The sequence below is a fragment of the Coregonus lavaretus genome (assembly GCF_964263955.1).
Source record: "Coregonus lavaretus genome assembly, chromosome: 9".
In the NCBI taxonomy this organism is placed as follows: Eukaryota; Metazoa; Chordata; class Actinopteri; order Salmoniformes; family Salmonidae; genus Coregonus; species Coregonus lavaretus.
Window position 1 is genome coordinate 8,040,303 of NC_139996.1, and position 23,851 is coordinate 8,064,153.

Consider the following 23,851-nt stretch of genomic DNA (forward strand, 5'->3'; position numbering starts at 1 on the left):
TTGAAATCATTGTTCTTCCTCTGTTAACCATGGTTACCTGCAAGGAAACATGTGCCGTCATCATTGCTTTGCACAAAAAGGGCTTCACAGGCAAGGATATTGCTGCTAGCTGAGTGGCGCAGTGGTCTAAGCCACTGCATCGCAGTGCTAACTGTGCCACTAGAGATCCTGGTTCGAATCCAGGCTCTGTCGCAGACGGCCGCGACCGGGAGACTCATGGGCGGCGCACAATTGGCCCAGCGTCGTCCAGGGTAGGGGAGGGAATGGCCGGCAGGGATGTAGCTCAGTTGATAGAGCATGGCGTTTGCAACGCCAGGGTTGTTGGTTTGATTCCCACGGGGGACCAGTATAAAAAAAAATAATGTATTCACTAACTGTAAGTCGCTCTGGATAAGAGCGTCTGCTAAATGACTAAAATGTAAATGTAAATGTAGTTAGATTGCACCTAAAACAACCATTTATTGGATCATCAAGAACTTTAAGGAGAGAGGTTCAATTGTTGTGAAGAAGGCTTCAGGGCGCCCAAGAAAGTCCAGCAAGCGCCAGGACCGTCTCCTAAAGTTGATTCAGCTGCGGGATTGGGGCACCACCAGTGCAGAACTTGCTCAGGAATGGCAGCAGGCAGGTGTGAGTGCATCTGCACGCACAGTGAGGCGAAGACTTTTGGAGGATGGCCTGGTGTCAAGAAGGGCAGCGAGGAAGCCACTTCTCTCCAGGAAAAACATCAGGGACAGACTCATATTCTGCAAAAGGTACAGGGATTGGACTGCTGAGGACTGGGGTAAAGTCATTTTCTCTGATGAATCCCCTTTCCGATTGTTTGGGGCATCCGGAAAAAAGCTTGTCCGGAGAAGACAAGGTGAGCACTACCATCAGTCCTGTGTCATGCCAACAGTAAAGCATCCTGAGACCATTCATGTGTGGGGTTGCTTCTCAGCCAAGGGAGTGGGCTCACTCACAATTTTGCCTAAGAACACAGCCATGAATAAAGAATGGTACCAACACATCCTCAGAGAGCAACTTCTCCCAACCATCCAATAACAGTTTGGTGATGAACAATGCCTTTTCCAGCAGGATGGAGCACCTTGCCATAAGGCAAAAGTGATAACTAAGTGGCTCGGGGAACAAAACATCGACATTTTGGGTCCATGGTCAGGAAACTCCCCAGACCTTAATCCCATTGAGAACTTGTGATCAATCTTCAAGAGGCGGGTGGACAAACAAAAACCCACAAATTCTGACAAACTCCAAGCATTGATTATGCAAGAATGGGCTGCCATCAGTCAGGATGTGGCCCAGAAGTTAATTGACAGCATGCCAGGGCAGATTGCAGAGGTCTTGAAAAAGAAGGGTCAACACTGCAAATATTGACACTTTGCATAAACTTAATGTAATTGTCAATAAAAGCCTTTGACACTTATGGAATGCTTGTAATTATACTTCAGTATACCATAGTAACATCTGACAAAAATATCTAAAAATACTGAAGCAGCAAACTTTGTGAAGACCAATACTTGTGTCATTCTCAAAACTTTTGACCACGACTGTAGGTATTACAGACTGGGTCAGGGAGAGTTTGAAAATGTCAGTGAAGACACTTGCCAGCTGGTCAGTACATGCTCTGAGCACTCCTCCTGATAATCTGTGAATGTTAACCTGTTTAAAGGTCTTACTCAAATCGGCTACCGAGAGAGTGAGATCACGCAGTCGTCCGGAGCAACTGGTGCTCTCATGCATGTTCAGTGTTGCTTGCCTCAATGCGAGCATAGAAGGCATTTAGCTCGTCTGGTAGGAATTACGTCACTGGGCAGCTCGCGGCTGGGTTTCCCTTTGAAATCCATGATAGTTTTCAAGCCCTGCCAAATCCGACGAGCATCAGAGCCGGCGTAGATCTTATCCTTGTATTGGTGGTTTGCCTGTTTGATGGCTCGTCGAAGGTTGTAGCGGGATTTCTTATAAGCGTTTTTATTAGTGTCCTGCTCCATGAAAGCGGCAGCTCTAGCCTTTAGCCCAGTGTGGATGTTGCCTGTAATCCATGGCTTCTGGTTGAGATACTGTATGTACGTACGGTCACTGTGAGGACCACGTCGTTGATGCACTTATTAATGATGCCGGTGACTGATGTAGTAAACTCCTCAATGTTATCGGATGAATCCCGGAACATATTCCAGTCTGTGCTAGCGAAACAGTCCTGTAGCTTAGCATCCGCTTCATTGGACCAGTTCCGTATTGAGCGCATCACTGGTACTTCCTGTTTGAGTTTTTGCTTGTAAGCAGGAATCAGGACAATAGAGTTATGGTCAGATTTGCCAAAGGGAGGGCGAGGGAGAGATTTGTACGTGTCTCTGTGTCTGGAGTAAAGGTGATCTAGAGTGTTGTCGCCTCTAGTTGCACAGGTGAGATGCTGGTAAAGTCTTGGCAAAACGGATTTCCGTTTCCTTGCATTAAAATCACCAGCCAAGAGAAGCGGTCTTAGTGCCATTATCGGTTTGTGGTGGTAAATAGACAGCTCTTGGTAAATAGTATGGTTTGCAGCTTGAGGTATTCTAACTCAGGCGAGCAAAAACACGAGACTTAACATTAGAGATCGCACACCAGCTGAGACACACCCCTCCCCCCTTCGTCTTACCCTGGCTGCCGTCCGGTCTAGACGATGCATGGAAAAAAAGGTGAGATGTACACTCACCGGACAGTTTATTAGGTACACCCATCTAGTACACCCAACAGCCTGAATTCTTCGGGGCATGGATTCTACAAGTCGGAAAAGTTCCACAGGGATGTTGGTCCATGCTGACGCGATGGCATCATGCAGTTGCTGCAGATTGGATGGCGGTACACCACCGCTACCAGCCTGTATCGTCGATAGCAGGCAATTGGGTCCATGGACTCACGCTGCTTACGCCAAATCCTGACTCTGCCATCAACATGATGCAACAGGAACCTGGATTCGTCGGACCAGGCAATTTTTCCACTCTTCAATTGTCCAGTGTTGGTGATCGCGTGCCCACTGGAGCCGCTTCTTCTTGTTTTTAGCTGATAGGAGTGGAACCCGGTGTGGTCGTCTGCTGCATAGCCCATCTGTGACAAGGATCGGCGAGTTGTGTGATCCCAGATGCCGTACTGCGCCATTATTTGTCTGTTTGTGGCCGCCATATTTTAGGCACACTCTTGGCTATCTTCTGTATACCCCCCTACCTTGTCACAACACAACTGATTGGCTCAAACGCATTAAGAAGGAAAGAAATTCACATCTACTTAATACTATAATTGAAATGCATTCCAGGTGACTACCTCATGAAGCTGGTTGAGAGAATGCCAAGAGTGTGCAAAGCTGTCATCAAGGCAAAGGGTGGCTATTTGAAGAATCTCAAATATAAAATATATTTTTGATTTGTTTAACACTTTTTTGGTTACTACATGATTCCATATGTGTTATTTCATAGTTTTGATGTCTTCACTATTATTCTACAATGTAGAAAATAGTAAAAAATTAAATAAAACCCTTGAATGAGTAGGTGTTCTAAAACTTTTGACCGGTAGTGTATGTAGGAGCAATCCATTTTTGTGAACGGGGTGCATAATAAACTGGCCGGTGACTGTATATTATCCATGTCCATGTTTAGCCACGACTTCGAGAAACATATAATATTACAGTTCTTCAGGACCAGTCTGTTCTCTAGTGACTGTACGTTTGCCAATAGAACAGAGGTTAGAGGCGGTTTTATTTGCACGCCAAAGTAGTCTTGTCAGGGTTCCGGCTCGTCTGCCTCTCTTGCGCCGTCGCTTCCTCTTTCGAGTCCCTGTTATTAGGGCCTGGTCCGAAGAAAGCAGAACGTACAGAGCTGCCGACTCGTTGAAGTAGAAATTGTCATCCAAATCAAGGTCAGTGATCGCTGTTTTCGGTTGTAGGAAATGATGGCGGAGACAAAAGTTAAGATCAGCGTTATACAGCCACAGCTACTGCCAATAGTGATGTTGTTCATCTACTTAATACTATGAGACATTCATGAGGGAATATTCGTAATATGTCATTGGTAATAACTCATTTCAAGTGAAGCAACCTCACACCCTTAACTCTGTCTTATTTGAGGTGTCTGAGAAGGTGCGTTGTGAAAAAAAAGGTGTCTGTTCTGCAAGTGCCAAACAAGTATCAGGTGTTACTTCCATAAATACAACTGTGTGTCAAATCAGACCATTGCTCTGCTTCCATCTTAATTAGGACTGACAAACACATACATGCACCCTCTACTTGATCTAGATGCAGATTAGACAGGAGGGAATGATAAACTGGCCTCGTGTCGACACTTGGCCCCCCACTCCTCCTTTCCTTTTATCCTCCTCCTCCCAGCCTCCTGGAACACAGGAGGCTTCTAAAGGGAAGAATGGCTCATAATAATGGCTGGAATGGAGTAAATGGAATGGTGTCAAACACATGGAAACCATGTGTTTGATGTATTCGATACCATTCCATGAATTCCGTTCCAGTCATTACTATGAGCACGTCCCCAATTAAGGTAGCACCCACCTGTGTCCTGGACTAATATTCTTTATTTCCACATCATTGAGGACCAGGCAAACTGTGCAGCCAGCCTGTCTTTAGTTTGAGTGATGTATGATGATTACATTTCCTCTCTTTTGTTTCATTTTAATTTGTTTGAATGCCTCCTTCTCCTTCCAGCCACTGAGCTTGAGTTATTCCTCACAGTTCTTCTCTAAAGAGATTTGCTTATCCACTTGGTCGCCTCTGCCGCGGCATTAGAGTCAACGCAAATATAATATATTAAGCCTTGCTTCTTTATGCCCCATTTCTATTATCAAATCATATTATGGAGTGTGTCTGCTCCTGTTGTTATTTCCTGCTTGGGGACGTACTGAATATTCCTTCACTTACCGTATGTCAATAGAATGTGTTCTAAGAAGAAGCCTGTTTGGGGCTGAATGCCTCTAATTCAGATTGAGGTTTTGTTCATTCATTCATCTCAGTGAGAGGTTTCTGAAATGACCTCAGTCTGATGAGAAACCCCAATGTGGGGGTTTGGATGTAGACATGTCGGGCTGGGGGGAATGGGATGTGGAGCTCTTTTTGCAAATAAAAGCAAATAAAAACGTGATAATATTTTTACAAAAATAAACCACAATGTGAGCATCCTCCCGTTACATCACAGAAGAAATGTCTAGATCTAAAATAGGCAGAATGTTTCAATAAGCTTGAGCAGTGAGGTGAGAGAGAAAGACAAAGAGAGCTATCAACATATTTATTATTGAAAACTCTTGTATAAAAAGTATGATCCATCTGGTTCCTTTAGTCTCAATGCATATGTTCCTCTTGCTGTAAACTGCATGCCCAGCGATCCAAGATAAGCATCAAGTTACGTCCAGTTATTGGGTCTAGAACCTCCCCCAGACTGGACTAGACCTTAGTCTTGGGAACCAGTGATGTGGCCTTGTTATTAGACATTTCATTATAGAGAAGATAATTATGAGATTACCTGTATCTTAACAGAGACACTCTAGAGCAGGGTTCTTCAATTCCGGTCCTGGAGGGCCGAAACACTTCTGTTTTTTATTTCTACCTGGTAGTTAATTGCACTCACCTGGTGTCCCAGGTCTGAATTAGCCCCTGATTAGAAGGAGAGGATGAAAAACAGAGGTGTTTCGGCCCTCCAGGACCGGAATTGAAGAACCCTGCTCTAGAGGAACATTAGGTATTGAATGTATAGGTAGACCTATAGGGCCATTTCTCCACCAGATGTATTAGTATTATATTCTGCTTTTAGCAGGAAAGTGTTTTGCTGCTTTCCTCTCCAGTATGACAGCTCTTCTTCTTCCTTCTCTTTCTCCCTGATAGGAGAGGAGCTCTTCCTTCTCTTTCTCCCTGATAGGAGAGGAGCTCTTCCTTCTCTTTCTCCCTGATAGGAGAGTAGCTCTTCCTTCTCTTTCTCCCTGATAGGAGAGGAGCTCTTCCTTCTCTTTCTCCCTGATAGGAGAGGAGCTCTTCTCTTTCTCCCTGATAGGAGAGGAGCTCTTATCTTTCTCCCTGATAGGAGAGGAGCTCTTCCTTCTCTTTCTCCCTGATAGGAGAGGAGCTCTTCCTTCACTTTCTCCCTGATAGGAGATGAGCTCTTCTCTTTCTCCCTGATAGGAGATGAGCTCTTCTGTTTCTCCCTGATAGGAGAGTAGCTCTTCCTTCTGTTTCTGCTGGTGCCAGTGGCAGCCATGCACAGACAAGTTTGTGACTGCTTTTTCAATTACTGGTAATCAAAGGCAGCGATTATTATGACAGCATCCAACACAGCCTGACTGTGGGCGTCAGCCCCCCCCAATCCTGCCATCACGGTCATTAATTTACTGTCAGCCTGCCGCCACCATTCCCGCTCTGCCTCGCCGCCACACCGCAATCTCCCGCCTGAGAGGCTGAGAGCTCGCCCGGAAAATGGAAAGATGGAAGTGAAGAGAGGGAGAGAAAGCGACCACAGAGTGTGTGTGTGTGTGTGTGTGTGTTTGTGTGTGTGTGTGTGTGTGTGTGTGTTTGTGTGTGTGTGTGTGATGGATCAAGAGAAGGGCCCGTGTTGCCTTATCAAGGATTTACACACCAGTTTGTGTATGTGGGGAGGGGGGGGGGGGGGGGGGGGGGTTGGGTGTGTGTGTCCCCGGTATGTGTGGATGTGTGTTTGTGTGTCTGGAATGGGAAGAGGCTGTCAGTGCGCACACACACACACACACACACACTCTGTCGTTTCATCCAACTTGTACTAATCACTATCTGTTTTGCCTGTTAATTTAGCCACAGGAAATCTCCACTCTACCACCACAGAGTCATTAATTAGACACTAACTTCCGGCTTATTCCACTCAAGGAGATGGGGAAGCCGTTAAACTTCACACACTTTCACTCGCCTTCGGTATCACTTGTTAATTTCTTTCGTACATTTTCAGCGAGATGTCTTCGAGACGTTCCCACAGATATGGCAGATATTTTACATGCAATTGCAGGTTCATTCACGTCATCTACATTGATACCACACCGTTACTTTCCTTCATGGCATCGGTGGCTCATTTGTGTCTTCGAGACGTTCCCATCTAACATTTACAGATATTTTCCACATTCCTACTGCCCGTGGACTCCAGTCATCTACTTTGACACCACCTGCTGCGTCCTGTCTGTCGTATTGTGTCATGAATCCATCAGTAGCCTTGTCTCAGCGGTCGCTGTGTCTAATGCTCCTAACGATGACGACAAACGATACCCCCGTTAGTAGTAGTTAGAATATCACTGGTTGGCTGATGTTTTTATTTGCCTTATTTAATATTGTTTCAGCTGTAAATCCTTTCATCACTTTTCCTTTCATATCAGTGAAGCTCCCTATTCCCTGTATAGTGCACTACGTTTTGAGGACATTTGGGACACATTCATAGTTTCAGAGACAGTCGATTAAAGAGCTGAGGTGTTGTCAGGTGGAGTCTGTCAAAAGAAATGAAGACCGGAGAGATCTGACAATAGTTTCCTATATCGGGCTTTTACCTTTCTCTCTCCTTTCTCTCTCTTTTTTGTAAGTGTTGGAGTGCAATTAGTGTTGCAGCTGGTCACTGGTCCTGGGGTCTCTTTGATGGTCTGTCACTGTGGAGAGAGGAGGAGGAGGAGGAGGAGGAGGAGGCGGAGGAGGAGGAGGCGGAGGAGGAGGAGGAGGAGGAGGAGGATGGAAGAGGGGAGGTGGTGGGAGAGGAGGAGGCAGGAGAGGATGGTAGAGGGGAGGTGTTGGAGGAGGAGGAGGCAGGAGAGGATGGGAGAGGGGAGGTGGTGGAGGAAGAAGAGGGGGAGGAGGAGGAGGAGGAGGAGGAGGAGGGGGGGGCTGGGATGGATGGTGGAGGCTTGTTGGGAGGGTCTCTAGGGGAGGTGGGGTTCACCTACAGTATTGCCGGGGCAGAGAGGAGAAGGCGGTGGAGAAGAAGGAGGACATTGAGGTGGAGGAGAGGGAGGAGGGGGGCTGGGGTAGATTGGGAAGCCTCAGGGAGAGAGTACCTCAACGAGGGGGTCACATACAGTATTGCTGGAGCGGAGAGGCACCAGGTGGCGATATATGGGAGCTCTATTTGGTCCCCCTCTCCTCTTCCAGCCTTTGGTCTCTGATCCCCCTCTTCTCCCCTCCTCCCTAAGCGTGTGATACAGTGGGGAGAACAAGTATTTGATACACTGCCAATTTTGCAGGTTTTCCTACTTACAAAGCATGTAGAGGTCTGTAATTTTTATCATAGTTACACTTCACCTGCGAGAGACGGAATCAAAAGAAAAATCCAGAAAATCACATTATATGATTTTTAAGTAATTCATTTGCATTTTATTGCATGACATAAGTATTTGATACATCAGAAAAGCAGAACTTAATATTTGGTACAGAAACCTTTGTTTGCAATTACAGAGATCATACGTTTCCTGTAGGTCTTGACCAGGTTTGCACACACTGCAGCAGGGATTTTGGCCCACTCCTCCATACAGACCTTCTCCAGATCCTTCAGGTTTCGGGGCTGTCGCTGGGCAATACGGACTTTCAGCTCCCTCCAAAGGTTTTCTATTGGGTTCAGGTCTGGAGACTGGCTAGGCCACTCCAGGACCTTGAGATGCTTCTTATGGAGCCACTCCTTAGTTGCCCTGGCTGTGTGTTTCGGGTCATTGTCATGCTGGAAGACCCAGCCACGACCCATCTTCAATGCTCTTACTGAGGGAAGGATGTTGTTGGCCAAGATCTCGCGATACATGGCCCCATCCATCCTCCCCTCAATATGGTGCCGTTGTCCTGTCCCCTTTGCAGAAAAGCATCCCCAAAGAATGATGTTTCCACCTCCATGCTTCACGGTTGGGATGGTGTTCTTGGGGTTGTACTCATCCTTCTTCTTCCTCCAAACACGGCGAGTGGAGTTTAGACCAAAAAGCTCTATTTTTGTCTCATCAGACCACATGACCTTCTCCCATTCCTCCTCTGGATCATCCAGATGGTCATTGGCAAACTTCAGACGGGCCTGGACATGCGCTGGCTTGAGCAGGGGGACCTTGCGTGCGCTGCAGGATTTTAATCCATGACGGCGTAGTGTGTTCCTAATAGGTTTTCTTTGAGACTGTGGTCCCAGCTCTCTTCAGGTCATTGACCAGGTCCTGCCGTGTAGTTCTGGGCTGATCCCTCACCTTCCTCATGATCATTGATGCCCCACGAGGTGAGATCTTGCATGGAGCCCCAGACCGAGGGTGATTGACCGTCATCTTGAACTTCTTCCATTTTCTAATAATTGCGCCAACAGTTGTTGCCTTCTCACCAAGCTGCTTGCCTATTGTCCTGTAGCCCATCCCAGCCTTGTGCAGGTCTACAATTTTATCCCTGATATCCTTACACAGCTCTCTGGTCTTGGCCATTGTGGAGAGGTTGGAGTCTGTTTGATTGAGTGTGTGGACAGGTGTATTTTATACAGGTAACGAGTTCAAACAGGTGCAGTTAATACAGGTAATGAGTGGAGAACAGGAGGGCTTCTTAAAGAAAAACTAACAGGTCTGTGAGAGCCGGAATTCTTACTGGTTGGTAGGTGATCAAATACTTATGTCATGCAATAAAATGCAAATTAATTACTTAAAAATCATACAATGTGATTTTCAGGATTCTTGTTTTAGATTCCATCTCTCACAGTTGAAGTGTACCTATGATAAAAATTACAGACCTCTACATGCTTTGTAAGTAGGAAAACCTGCAAAATCGTCAGTGTATCAAATACTTGTTCTCCCCACTGTATGTCTGACAGGTGTAACCTGCCAACACACAGATGTCAAAGAGGGAATTAATCTCTCTATTTCTTTAAGACCTCTTTGAGCCCCCTGTGCCCCCTCCCACCTCTCGTCTACACACACACACACACTCACACACACACACACACACACACACACACACACACACACACACACACACACACACACACACACACACACACACACACACACACACACACACACACACACACACACACACACACACACACACACACACACACACACACACACACACACACACACACACACACACACACACACACACACACACACACACAGGAGGAGTCTGTGGTGTGCAACGGCTCTAATAAAGGCCTTGTGGAGAGGTCATTTCACGCTTGATTCCCCTCAACACTCCTGACGTGTTTTAACATTGGTTCCCCTCAACACCCCTGACGTGTTTTAACATTGGTTCCCCTCAACACTCCTGACGTGTTTTAACATTGGTTCCCCTCAACACTCCTGACGTGTTTTAACATTGGTTCCCCTCAACACTCCTGACGTGTTTTAACATTGGTTCCCCTCAACACTCCTGACGTGTTTTAACATTGGTTCCCCTCAACACCCCTGACGTGTTTTAACATTGGGACATAACAAGGCTAGCTGGGTTATTTGGTATGTTCCTACTACTCCATGTTGTCTGTACTGTAGCCTTCTCTACTGTATGTGTGTAATGTATTTTTTTAAGTGATGTAATTTCCTTCCATTATCAATGACCTACAGACAGTTTATATGTACATTACAGTAGTGCAAGCTGCAGAAAATGATAGTAATCAAAAACAGAGGACAATTGTGTCTTGTTTCATATACATGCAGACAGACAGACAGACATGAGGGTGTTAAGCTTTACTGTAACAGACTTATGGGAAAGTGAAGGGCAGGTTTGGGCTCAATTTGAATTTAAGGCAGTCAATTCAGGAAGTAAACTAAAATTACAATTCAATAATTTAAAAAAGGCATTTATTTTCAATTACTTCTCAATAATTTATTTTTTAATTTTTAATTTTACTAGGCAAGTCAGTTAAGAACAAATTCTTATTTACAATGACGGCCTACACCGGCCAAACCCGGACGACGCTGGGCCAATTGTGCGCCGCCCTATGGGACTCCCAATCACAGTTGTGATACAGCCTGGAATCAAACCAGGGGGTCTGTAGTGACGCCTCAAGCACTGAGATGCAGTGCCTTAGACCGGGAGCCCCCAAGTGTTTCAATAAACTGAAAAGTAGAAGCTATTTATTTCAAAAGTTTTAAAATGTCTGAATTTTAAATTCAAATCACTTCCTGAACAGTCTGGTACTCTCCATGAGACGTCCACAGAGAGGACTACTTCAGCGCCACAACTCTGAATATATTCACCAACATTAGCATAATTAAATGAGTTTATTTACCAACTAATAATCTAATATTAGGCTGTATGTAACAGTAAAAACACTTGAGAGCTTCTGATAGTTATCAAAGTAGCCACTGATCAGAGAACGTCTTTCATCATGAAACAAACAAACTCTAACAGCTAAGACGAGCTCTATACGAGCCAAAGTCAATATGCTTTTTGATAACAAGTAGGCTATGATGTATGGCTACAGCTTCAATAACTGGATGTTTTATACGTTGATGGACTTGGCACAACTACAATAAAATGTTAATGTGGTCACTGTGGTATCAAAATATGCTAATGGATGTAATGGATTGCATTTATGTAGAGCTTTTCATTAGGTCTCATGGCACTTTATATTGCTACTGGATCTCTCAATGTAAATCTCAATCTGCTTTTGAAATCAAAGTCATCCTCTCAAAAGCAATGTTAATGTAGTCTGAAAGTAGCCTAATTTCTCAAGTATATCTGATTTCTCATACTCAAATGTGTGTCCTCTGCATTCACTCAGTTCATTTCCACAGTGTCTACTGTGACAACATTACATTTACATTTACATTTTAGTCATTTAGCAGACGCTCTTAACCAGAGCGACTTACAGGAGCAATTAGGGTTAAGTGCCTTGCTCAAGGGCACATTAACGTCATTTAGCAGACGCTCTTAGCCAGAGCGACTCACAAATTGGTGCGTTCACCCTATAGCCAGTGGGATAACCACTTTACAATTTGGGGGGGGGGGGGGGGTTAGAAGGAATACTTTAGCCTATCCCAGGTATTCCTTAAAGAGGTGGGGTTTCAATTGTCTCCGGAAGGTGGTGAGTGACTCCGCTGTCCTGGCGTCGTGAGGGAGCTTGTTCCACCATTGGGGTGCCAGAGCAGCGAACAGTTTTGACTGGGCTGAGGGGGAGCTGTGCTTCCGCAGAGGAAGGGGAGCCAGCAGGCCAGAGGTGGATGAACGCAATGTCCTCGTTTGGGTGTAGGGACTGATCAGAGCCTGAAGGTACAGGGGTGCCGTTCCCCTCACTGCTCCAAAGGCAAGCACCATGGTCTTGTAGCGGATGCGAGCTTCAATTGGAAGCCAGTGGAGTGTGCGGAGGAGGGGGGTGACGTGAGAGAACTTGGGAAGGTTGAACACCAGACGGGCTGCGGCATTCTGGATGAGTTGTAGGGGTTTAATGGCACAGGCAGGGAGCCCAGCCAACAGCGAGTTGCAGTAGTCCAGACGGGAGATGACAAGTGCCTGGACCAGGACCTGCGCCGCTTCCTGTGTAAGGCAGGGTCGCACTCTCCGAATGTTGTAGAGCATGAACCTGCAGGAGCGGGTCACCGCCTTGATGTTGGCGGAGAACGACAGGGTGTTGTCCAGGGTCACGCCTAGGCTCTTCGCACTCTGGGAGGAGGACACAGCGGAGTTGTCTACCGTGATGGCGAGATCATGGAACGGGCAGTCCTTCCCGGGGAGGAAGAGCAGCTCCGTCTTGCCAGGGTTCAGCTTGAGGTGGTGATCCGTCATCCATACTGATATGTCTGCCAGACATGCAGAGATGCGATTCGCCACCTGGTGATCAGAAGGGGGAAAGGAGAAGATTAGTTGTGTATCGTCAGCGTAGCAATGATAGGAAAGGCCATGTGAGGATATGACAGAGCCAAGTGACTTGGTGTATAGGGAGAAAAGGAGAGGGCCCAAAACCGATCCCTGGGGGACACCAGTGGTGAGAGCACGTGGTGCGGAGACAGCTTCCCGCCACGCCACTTGGTAGGAGCGACCGGTCAGGTAGGACGCAATCCAGGAGTGAGCCGCGCCGGAGATGCCCATTTCGGAGAGGGTGGAGAGGAGGATCTGATGGTTCACAGTATCAAAGGCAGCAGACAGATCTAGAAGGACAAGAGCAGAGGAGAGAGAGTTAGCTTTAGCAGTGCGGAGAGTCTCTGTGACACAGAGAAGAGCAGTCTCAGTTGAATGACCAGTCCTGAAACCTGATTGGTTTGGATCAAGAAGGTCATTCTGAGAGAGATAGCAAGAGAGTTGGCTAAAGACGGCACGCTCAATAGTTTTGGAAAGAAAAGAAAGAAGGGATACTGGTCTGTAGTTGTTGACATCAGTGGGGTCGAGTGTTGGTTTTTTGAGAAGGGGAGTAACTCTCGCTCTCTTGAAGACGGAAGGGACATGGCCAGCGGTCAAGGATGAGTTGATCAGCGAGGTGAGGTAGGGGAGAAGGTCACCGGAGATGGTCTGGAGAAGGGAGGAGGGGATGGGGTCAAGCGGGCAGGTTGTTGGGCGGCCTGCAGTCACAAGTCGCAGGATCTTATCTGGAGAGAGAGGGGAGAAAGAAGTCAAAGCATAGGGTAGGGCAGTGTGAGCAGGACCAGCAGTGTCATTAGGCTTAACAAACAAGGATCGGATGTCGTCAACCTTCTTTTCAAAGTGGTTGACGAAGTCATCCACAGAGAGAGAGGAGGGGGGGAGGGGGGGGGGAGGATTCAGGAGGGAGGAAAATGTGGCAAAGAGCTTCCTAGGGTTAGAGGCAGATGCTTGGAATTTAGAGTGGTAGAAGGTGGCCTTAGCAGCAGAAACAGATGAAGAAAATGTAGAGAGGAGGGAGTGAAAAGATGCCAGGTCGGCAGGGAATTTAGTTTTCTTCCATTTCCGCTCCGCTGCCCGGAGCTCTGTTCTGTGAGCTCGCAATGAGTCATCAAGCCACGGAGCTGGAGGGGAGGACCGAGCCGGCCGTGAGGATAGGGGACACAGAGAGTCAAAGGATGCAGAAAGGGAGGAGAGGAGGGTTGAGGAGGCAGAATCAGGAGATTGGAGGGAGAAGGATTGAGCAGAGGGAAGAGATGATAGGATGGAAGAGGAGAGAGTAGTGGGAGAGAGAGAGCGAAGGTTGCGGCGGCGCATTACCATCTGTGTAGGGGCAGAGTGAGTAGTGTGGGAGGAGAGTGAGAGAGAAAAGGAAACAAAGTAGTGGTCGGAGACTTGGAGGGGAGTTGCAGTGAGATTAGTAGAGGAGCAGCATCTAGTGAAGATGAGGTCAAGCGTATTGCCTGCCTTGTGAGTAGGGGGGGACGGTGAGAGGGTGAGGTCAAAAGAGGAGAGGAGTGGAAAGAAGGAGGCAGAGAGAAATGAGTCAAATGTGGACATAGGGAGGTTGAAATCCCCCAAAACTGTGAGGGGTGAGCCATCCTCAGGGAAGGAACTTATCAAGGCGTCAAGCTCATTGATGAACTCTCCAAGGGAACCTGGAGGGCGATAGATGACAAGGATATTAAGCTTAAATGGGCTAGTGACTGTGACAGCATGGAATTCAAATGAGGAGATAGACAGATGGGTTAGGGGAAAAATTGAGAATGTCCACTTGGGAGAGATGAGGATTCCTGTACCACCACCCCTCTGACCAGATGCTCTCGGGGTATGCGAGAACACATGGTCAGACGAGGAGAGAGCAGTAGGAGTAGCGGTGTTTTCAGTGGTGATCCATGTTTCCGTCAGCGCCAGGAAGTCGAGGGACTGGAGGTTGGCATAGGCTGGGATGAAGTCAGCTTTGTTGGCAGCAGAACGGCAGTTCCAGAGGCTGCCTGCGACCTGGAACTCCACGTGGGTGGTGCGTGCAGGGACCACCAAATTGGAGAGGCAGCAGCCACGCGGTGTGGTGCGTTTGTGTAGCCTGTGCAGAGAGGAGAGAACAGGGATAGGCAGAGGCATAGTTGACAGGCTGTAGCAAATGGCTACAAAAATGCAGAGGAGATCGGAATGAAATGGGCTAAGCATCTGGGAGTGGAGAGAGCAGGGCCTCCCTCACCAAATCTTCTAGCTCGGAAACTAAAATTGTTTCACTGAACCACCCGAACAAAAACTCTCCCAACTTCCGCCTTTGGAAATCAGAATTGTTGTGAACCACAGCGGTTCAATGTTTAAAGGAGTAGACTCAACCCACTTTGTTCAGCTAGCCAACTATGACTCCATAGCCAACTAGCAGACTAGCATCCAATAACAATAACACACCGTTTAGCGCCAACACTTGGTCACAACAAACCACCAATATTGTGATATCACACTAAACAGATCATTCGTGTCTGTGTCAAGTTCCTTATATGACGCAGCAATGATTAGACGTTGGCTAGCTAGGACAAGTAAATTGTGGTTAGCTACTACAGTACAGCCAAATGGTCATGTTGGGTAGCTAGCAATGGCCACTGTGTCGACTCTGTTTGAAGAACGGCTAGCTAGCTAGCTTCGTGCTACAGCTGGCACGGCCGAGGACACTGCCAAGACACAGTAACTACCCACAACAACCCACGAAGCCTAGCTATGACGCCGTAGCCAACCTGCAAGCTAGCATCCATTAACACACAACTTAGCATCAACACCTGGCCACAACAAACTGCCAAGAGTGTGTCAGCACACCAAACAGACAATTCAAGTCCGTGTCGAGTTCCCTTCACAACGCAGCAAAAAAAAATAATAATAATAATAATAATAATAATAATAATTAAACGTTGGAACCAGCTCTCCAGCGTTGCTAATCGTTACCAATAGCTACCCGCTAGCTAGCTAGCCTCGTGCCTCGATACTAGTCCACAATTACCTATGGAAAGCTACTACAACCACAATACTAACCTACAATAAATTCAATACCTAACTACAGCTAGCTACCTACCTACGATCTAATACATGGTTAAGCAAAAGTTAAACGTTGGGTAGGAGTACATTACCGTTGGAACCAGCTCTCCAGCGTTGCTAATCGTTACCAATAGCTACCCGCTAGCTAGCTAGCCTCATGCCTCGAAACTAACCCACAAATTACCCACGGAAAGCTACAATAACAACAATACTAACCTACAATAAATACAATACCTAACTACAGCTAACTACCTACCTACGATCTAATACATGGTTAAGCTTAACTCAACACTACATGTAGCTTACCCCTACTTACCTACTTACCTACTTACCTCCAGCCAGAGAAAAACACGTCCTCTCCCGTCAGCTGCAGCTAGTGTCCTACTGGTAGTATAATACTGGTTAGTGTTATAGTCTGGTTAGTGTTATACAGTGCCTTGCAAAAGTATTCATCCCCCTTGGCATTTTTCCTATTTTGTTTCATTACAACCTGTAATTTCAATGGATTTTTAATTGGATTTCATGTAATGGACATACACAAAATAGTCCAAATTGGTGAAGTGAAATGTAAAAAATAACTTGTTTCAAAAAATTCAAATAAATAAATAACGGAAAAGTGGTGCGTGCATATCTATTCACCTCCTTTGCTATGAAGCCCCTAAATAAGATCTGGTGCAACCAATTACCTTCAGAAGTCACATAATTAGTTAAATAAAGTCCACCTGTGTGCAATCTAAGTGTCACATGATCTGTCACATGATCTCAGTATATATACACCTGTTCTGAAAGGCCCCAGAGTCTGCAACACCACCAAGCAAGTGGCACCATGAAGACCAAGGATCTCGCCAAACAGGTCAGGGACAAAGTTGTGGAGAAGTACAGATCAGGGTTGGGTTATAAAAAAATATACAAAACTTTGAACATCCCATGGAGCACCATTAAATCCATTATAAAGAAATGGAAAAAATATGGCACCACAACAAACCTGCCAAGAGAGGGCCGCCCACCAAAACTCACAGACCAGGCAAGGAGGGCATTAATCAGAGAGGCAACAAAGAGACCAAAGGTAACGCTGAAGGAGCTGCAAAGCTCCACAGCAGAGATTGGAGTATCTGTCCATAGGACCACTTTAAGCTGTACACTCCACAGAGCTGGGCTTTACGGAAGACTGGCCAGAAAAAATCCATTGCTTAAAGAAAAAAATAAGCAAACACGTTTGGTGTTCGCCAAAAGGCATGTGAGAGACTCCCCAAACATATGGAATTAGGTACTCTGGTCAGATGAGACTAAAATTGAGATTTTAGGCCATCAAGGAAAACGCTATGTCTGGCGCAAACCCAACAACTCTCATCACCCCGAGAACACCATCCCCACAGTGAAACATGGTGGTGGCAGCATCATGCTGTGGGGATGTTTTTCATCAGCAGGGACTGGGAAACTGGTCAGAATTGAAGGAATGATGGATGGCGCTAAATACAGGGAAATTGTTGAGGGAAAGTCTGGTTAGTGAGCGTCACTGTGTTCTCTGCCATGTCTCTCTGTCTTTAGAAGATAGAGAGCTATGTCGACAGCCAGGAAATCTGGTTAGTGTTGTTGTCCATGTGTCACGTCTACTCCCGCTCCCCCTCTACGGCGCTCGAGGTCGCCAGTTGACTGTTCATTACGCACACCTGCCACCATCGTTACGCGCACCTGCATGGTATTATGAGACTCCATCACCTTCCTGATTACCTCCGCTATATCTGTTATTCCCCAGGCGTTATTGATTCTGTTCCTGTGTTTCATGTCTGTACACTACTGGTGTTTGTTGTTATGTTTCATTTATTATTAAATTCACTCCCTGTACTTGCTTCCCGACTCCCAGCGTACATTTACACCATGTGTTGTTGACCTCTGTTCTCTGTCTCTCTTTAGGAGGTGGAGCTGTGTCGACTCAACAGCCAGGAGAAGCTGGGCCTGACGTTGTGCTACAGGACAGATGAGGAGGAGGACATGGCCATCTACGTCAGCGAGGTGAGACTAGGGCAGAACTGGGACTAAGCCTTCTTCTTCTTCTTGTTCTTCTTCTTGTTCTTCTTCTTGTTCTTGTTCTTGTTCTTCTTCTTCTTGTTCTTGTTCTTCTTCTTCTTGTTCTTCTTCTTCTTCTTGTTCTTCTTCTTCTTCTTGTTCTTCTTCTTCTTCTTCTTCTTCTTCTTCTTCTTCTTCTGACGTTAGGGAACCCTACTACAACCACTGTGTGGCTCAAAGTAAACATGATAGTGATATACCTATGAAAAATAGACAATACTAGACTTTCATGAGTTGTGACATCTAATATGATTCCTCTGTGTCTTCTGAGACAGAGCTTACTTTAATATTCATGCTGGGAATGTAAATACATGGCTCTTTTTGGTGTAATCACTTAAAGATTGAACCAATTTATTTAAGAAAGAATGAGAAATATTCAATATTTGGAGAGTCGTTAAATTAATTTGATTACACTGACTAAAAAGACATCAATCGCTCTGTGGAACTTAATCACTTCTCATAGCAATAATGTAGATGAAAACAGCTAATATAAAAGTATTCATCTTTCTTGGAGTGTACTTCCTTGTTCTTCAAATAGAACTGACATGTTGAGGCTACACGTTCTATGCCCACAGTCAAGGCTTTTTCTCTCTCTTAACCCACTTGTTGGCAGCACGTACAAAGCACTATCCTCCTCTCCTCCATTCTGCCCAACTCTCTCTCCGTCTCTCTCTCTCTCCGTCTCTCTCTCTCTCTCTCTCTCTCTCCATCTCCCTCTCTCTCTCTCTCTGTCTCCATCTCCGTCTCTCTCTCTCTCTCCATCTCCGTCTCTCTCTCCATCGCCATCTCTCTCTCTCTCTCTCTCTCTCTCTCCATCTCCGTCTCTCTCTCTCTCTCCATCTCCGTCTCTCTCTCCATCGCCATCTCTCTCTCTCTCTCTCTCTCTCTCTCCATCTCCGTCTCTCTCTCTCCATCTCCGTCTCTCTCTCTCTTGCTCTGTCTCTCTCTCTCTCTCTCGCTCTCTCTGTCTCTCTCTCTCTCTCCCTCTTGCTCATCTCTCTCTCCCTCTCCCTCTCCATATCTCTCTCTCTCTCTCTCCATCTCTCTCTCTCTCTTGCTCTGTCTCTCTCTCTCTCTTGCTCTGTCTCTCTCTCTCTCGCTCTGTCTCTCTCTCTCTCTTGCTCTGTCTCTCTCTCTCTCCCTCTCTCTCTGTCTCTCTCTCTCTCTCTGTCTCTCTCTCTCTTGCTCTGTCTCTCTCTCTCTTGCTCTGTCTCTCTCTTGCTCTGTCTCTCTCTCTCTCGCTCTCTCTCTCTCTCTCGCTCTGTCTCTCTCTCGCTCTGTCTCTCTCTCGCTCTGTCTCTCTTGCTCTGTCTCTCTCTCTCCCTCTCCCTCTCCATCTCCGTCTCTGTCGCTCTGTCTCCGTCTCTCTCTCTCTCTCACTCTCTCATTTTAAGTTAGCTCAGACCTGCAAGGTATTTGCTCCGGAACATGAGCTGAATACAGATCGCAGTAGTCTGTGGTTACTGGCTGCTCTCCTCTCGTGTGTTCAGTCTATAAAAAGTCAAGCCAAGGAGAACGTGCTGCATTCAGAAGAGCCCCTACTGAATGTCAGTATTTATTTAAACTGGGTTTGAGATAGTGGATGGTGTGCCCTGTGTGATGTATTTGTATTTGAATTTATTATGGATCCCCATTAGCTGCTGCCAATGCAGCAGCTACTCTTCCTGGGGTCCAGCAAAATTCATAACAGATTTCACAACATATTAAGTGTGTGCCCTCAGGCCTCTACTCTACTACCACATATCTACAACAAAAAATCCATGTGTGTATAGTGCATATGCTATCGTGTGTTTGTATGCATGTGTCTATGTTTGTGTTGCTTCACTGTCCCCGCTGTTCCATAAGGTGTATTTTTATCAGTTTTTTAAATCTAATTTTACTGCTGGCATGAGTTACTTGATGTGGAATAGAGTTCCATGTAGTCATGGCTCTATGTAATACTGTACGCCTCCCATAGTCTGTTATTGACTTGAGGACTGTGAAGAGACCTCTGGTGGCATGTCTTGTGGGGTATGCATGGGTGTTCAAACAGACAGCTTGGTTCATTCAACATATCAATACCTCTCACAAATACAAGTAGTGATGAAGTTAATCTCTCCTCCACTTTGAGCCAGGAGAGATTGACATGCATATTATTAATGTTAGCTCTCTGTGTACAACCAAGGACCAGCCGTGCTGCCCTGTTCTGAGCCAATTGTAATTTTCCTAAGTCCCTCTTTGTGGTACCTGACCACACGACTGAACAGTAGTTCAGGTGCGACAAAACTAGGGCCTGTAGGACCTGCCTTGTTGATAGTGCTGCTAAGAATGCAGAGCAGTGCTTTATTATAGACCGACTTCTCCCCATCCTAGCTACTGTTGTATCAATATGTTTTGAACATGACAGTTTACAATCCAGGGTTACTCCAAGCAATTTAGTCTCCTCAACTTGCTCAATTTCCACATTATTCATTACAATATTTAGTTGAGGTTTAGGGTTTAGTAAATTATTTGTCCAAAATATAATGCTTTTAGTTTTTGAAATATTTAGGACTAACTTATTCCTTGCCACCCATTCTAAAACTAACTGCAGCTCTTTGTTAAGAGCTCTTTGTTGCTGTCATTTCAGTCGCTGTGGTAGCTGACGTGTATAGTGTTGAGCAAACATTGTGAAATCACACCCTGATCTCACATTAATATAGATAAATTATACAATGTCATGCACACTATTTTGCAAGTCACCAGACGTACTAAGGACCTTGAATGTCATCCTTAGTGTAGTATGACTTTGCTTAGTATATTATTTGAGAAGCAGCTATGCAGTGTTTATGAAGACTTTATGAATGCTCTATAAAGCCTTTATACATTGTAGTTCATTTAACGTGGGACCAATATCGGTTATCAGGAACATTATAAAACAATAATGACAACTCAAATTGCTTTTCTTATGTAACAGAGTTACACAGCTAGCTTGAAATGTCCCCCATGGAGCTATCAAATTAAATATTTTTCTGTAGCTCAAATGGTTGGTACGTTGTCAAAGAGGGTGGTCACGTGTGTTGCTGGCAGAGGATCACTAGTTCGAGCCCGGTATGGGGACAGGGACAGTGAAGGAAGCTATACTGTTAGCAGCACACTGACGTCCGTTTTATTAGATCAACACGTTCTAATAAACCTGCAGTTCCGTATACTACACTCTATCCCTATATATTTGCCTATAGATTTGTTTCATTATGCAAACATTACATGCATTGCAACCCCCTCAGGCGAAAAACAAGCCAGCCTTTCATAAGAGTTAAGCTGGAGTTACACAAAGCAACTTTCACGCAACTTTGGTTACTTGCAACTGAGTTGCTTCTTGATTGCTTAGTGAAACACCCCCCTGCAACTAATAAGCAACTCATCTGCAACTTGGTTGCATCCAGTTGCAACTTTTAAACTTTGTGCAGCTAATTGCAAGCAACAGCCAATCAAAACAAATACTTTTGTCACATGATCTATTCAAAGGTTCGGAATTCCGACCCAGTTATCATGTCAACACAGCTGGCACACTCAGTGCTGTGCAACCCGTGATCAGGGTTGACATAAGAGATATTAGCACAACGGTAAATTTATAAACATTATTGGCATCATGGCTAGGCAGTCAATAAATGTAATTTTCGAAGTGAAGCTTTCCATACGCTCTTATCCAGAGCAATTAGGGTTAAGTGCCTTGCTCAAGGGCACATCGACAGATTTTTCACCTAGTCGGCTCAGGGATTAGAACCAGCGACCTTTCAGTTACTGGCACAATGCTCTTAACCACTAAGCTACCTGTCGCCCTGACCAGTTTCAACTGAAATTGTCCACCATGAACTGTGCTAGCTAGTTTAATTCGTTGCTAGCTTTGTTATCTCGTTGCTAGCTAGCTAGCTGTGTTGGTGTTTGCAATGTCATTTTGGCTAGCTAGCTAAATTGTACAGGCTGCATTTTGTCAATATCCATGCTGTTACAATAACCAAATGGTTGGATAAACACAATTAGTGAAACCACGATGTAATGCAGCAGATGACATGGATGAGTTTAGAATTCTCAAACAATATGACAGAAGCAGCTTCAATTTGATTGGCTGTTGCATGCAATTTTTGTTACATGAGTTGCTTCATGTAACAGCAAAGTTGCAACTGCAACTAAAATTGCGTGAAAGTTGCTTTGTGTAACTCCAGCCTTAGGGTCCTAGGAATCACTGCTGGTGTTCTGACAGTGGATGAATCTCGGATCCGCTCTCCTCACCCTCCTTCTAAAAATGCCAGTAGGTACACAAGGAATCGAGGAATATACTTTTGAGATTCACTCTGTGTGTCAGGCAATTGCCAGAGCTGAGACCAGAGTCCCTCTTCAGCCCATTGACCTCAGAGTAGCCCTTCTAATGAGCGGTCCTTTGTGACTGACCAGACATGCACGCACACACGCACCAGACGCATCATGAAAATGGTACACTAAGGCTGGCCCAGCCATCTCAGGAGATCCCGCCTGATTGGACAGAGTGAAACAAATGGCCCCAGACAGCAGAGTTGAAAGAGTGGCCTGCCCCTTCGTTCAGTATCATTAGAACACAGAATCATGAGAAGGAAGAGTCATGGATGGGCTGTGTAGGGAAGGCTGTGTAGGGAAGGCAGAGTCATGGATGGGCTGTGTAGGGAAGGCTGTGTAGGGAAGGCAGAGTCATGGATGGGCTGTGTAAGGAAGGCAGAGTCGTGGATGGGCTGTGTAGGGAAGGCAGTCATGGATGGGCTGTGTAGGGAAGGCTGTGTAAGGAAGGCAGAGTCATGGATGGGCTGTGTAAGGAAGGCAGAGTCGTGGATGGGCTGTGTAGGGAAGGCAGTCATGGATGGGCTGTGTAGGGAAGGCTGTGTAAGGAAGGCAGTGTCATGGATGGGCTGTGTAGGGAAGGCTGTGTAGGGAAGGCAGAGTCATGGATGGGCTGTGTAAGGAAGACAGAGTCGTGGATGGGCTGTGTAGGGAAGGCAGTCATGGATGGGCTGTGTAGGGAAGGCTGTGTAAGGAAGGCAGAGTCATGGATGGGCTGTGTAGGGAAGGCTGTGTAAGGAAGGCAGAGTCATGGAAAGGCTGTGTAGGGAAGGCAGAGTCATGGATGGGCTGTGTAGGGAAGGCAGAGTCATGGATGGGCTGTGTAAGGAAGGCAGAGGCATGGATGGGCTGTGTAGGGAAGGCTGTGTAGGGAAGGCAGAGGCATGGATGGGCTGTGTAGGGAAGGCTGTGATACATACTATGTCTCTTCTCTGTGTCTGGAATGTTACATCACAACCTGTCACAATAGAGCAATGGAAGGGAGAGTTTACCCCAGCAGGGAAACCAACTGATAAATAAACAGAGTACACACATGAACCAATGAATGAACAAACACACACACACACATACGCACACACACACACACACACACACACAGTGTAGTCCCTGATTATGATAATTTATTGGACTATCCCCAGGCGTACACATGTCCTGGCAGGTTTAACCTCTGTTCATTTAGCTGCTACAGAAGTAAAGTGGCCTTGATACCTGGACTGGACCTGGACAGATGCTATATCAAATTCTAACAGCTACGGTCTTTCTCTGGCACCAGTGGCTTCAACCAATCAACATTTGGTGGTGAAAGAGATCCTTTGTCTGGACGTAATGTCTTACAGTAGATGGTACTGCAGACCTACAGAGGTGTTCTAGAATTATATTGGGGACTAAATTATTATTGGATATCATAAGAATTTTAGACAATGCTTTTATAAGTCAGTGGTCTCTGTAAAGGTGTATAAGTATTTTCAGAAGGTTACATATTTTGTGTATGGGATGCGGTGTTAAGGCTTTTTGGCAAACCTCCAAAAGGCAATTTGGTGTTCCCTCTGAGCATTGAATCTAACAATCTCTCCCCAACAGGTTGGGCCAAACAGCATCGCTGCAAGGGACGGACGCATCAGAGAAGGAGACCGCATTTTACAGGTAGGAAAC

The 23,851-nt window shown here is 45.9% G+C and overlaps 1 protein-coding gene across 1 annotated transcript in view; it reads left to right on the top strand.

Moving 5' to 3' along the window:
- Window positions 1-23,851, top strand: part of LOC311134787 (PDZ domain-containing RING finger protein 4-like) — a gene marked incomplete at both ends in the record, with an annotated part of 116,802 nt that overhangs the window by 80,599 nt on the left and 12,352 nt on the right. The window contains 2 exons of the mRNA XM_084168572.1: window positions 17,717-17,815; window positions 23,780-23,842. Coding sequence (XP_084024698.1) covers window positions 17,717-17,815; window positions 23,780-23,842 — 162 coding nt within the window. The remainder of the gene's footprint in view (window positions 1-17,716; window positions 17,816-23,779; window positions 23,843-23,851) is intronic.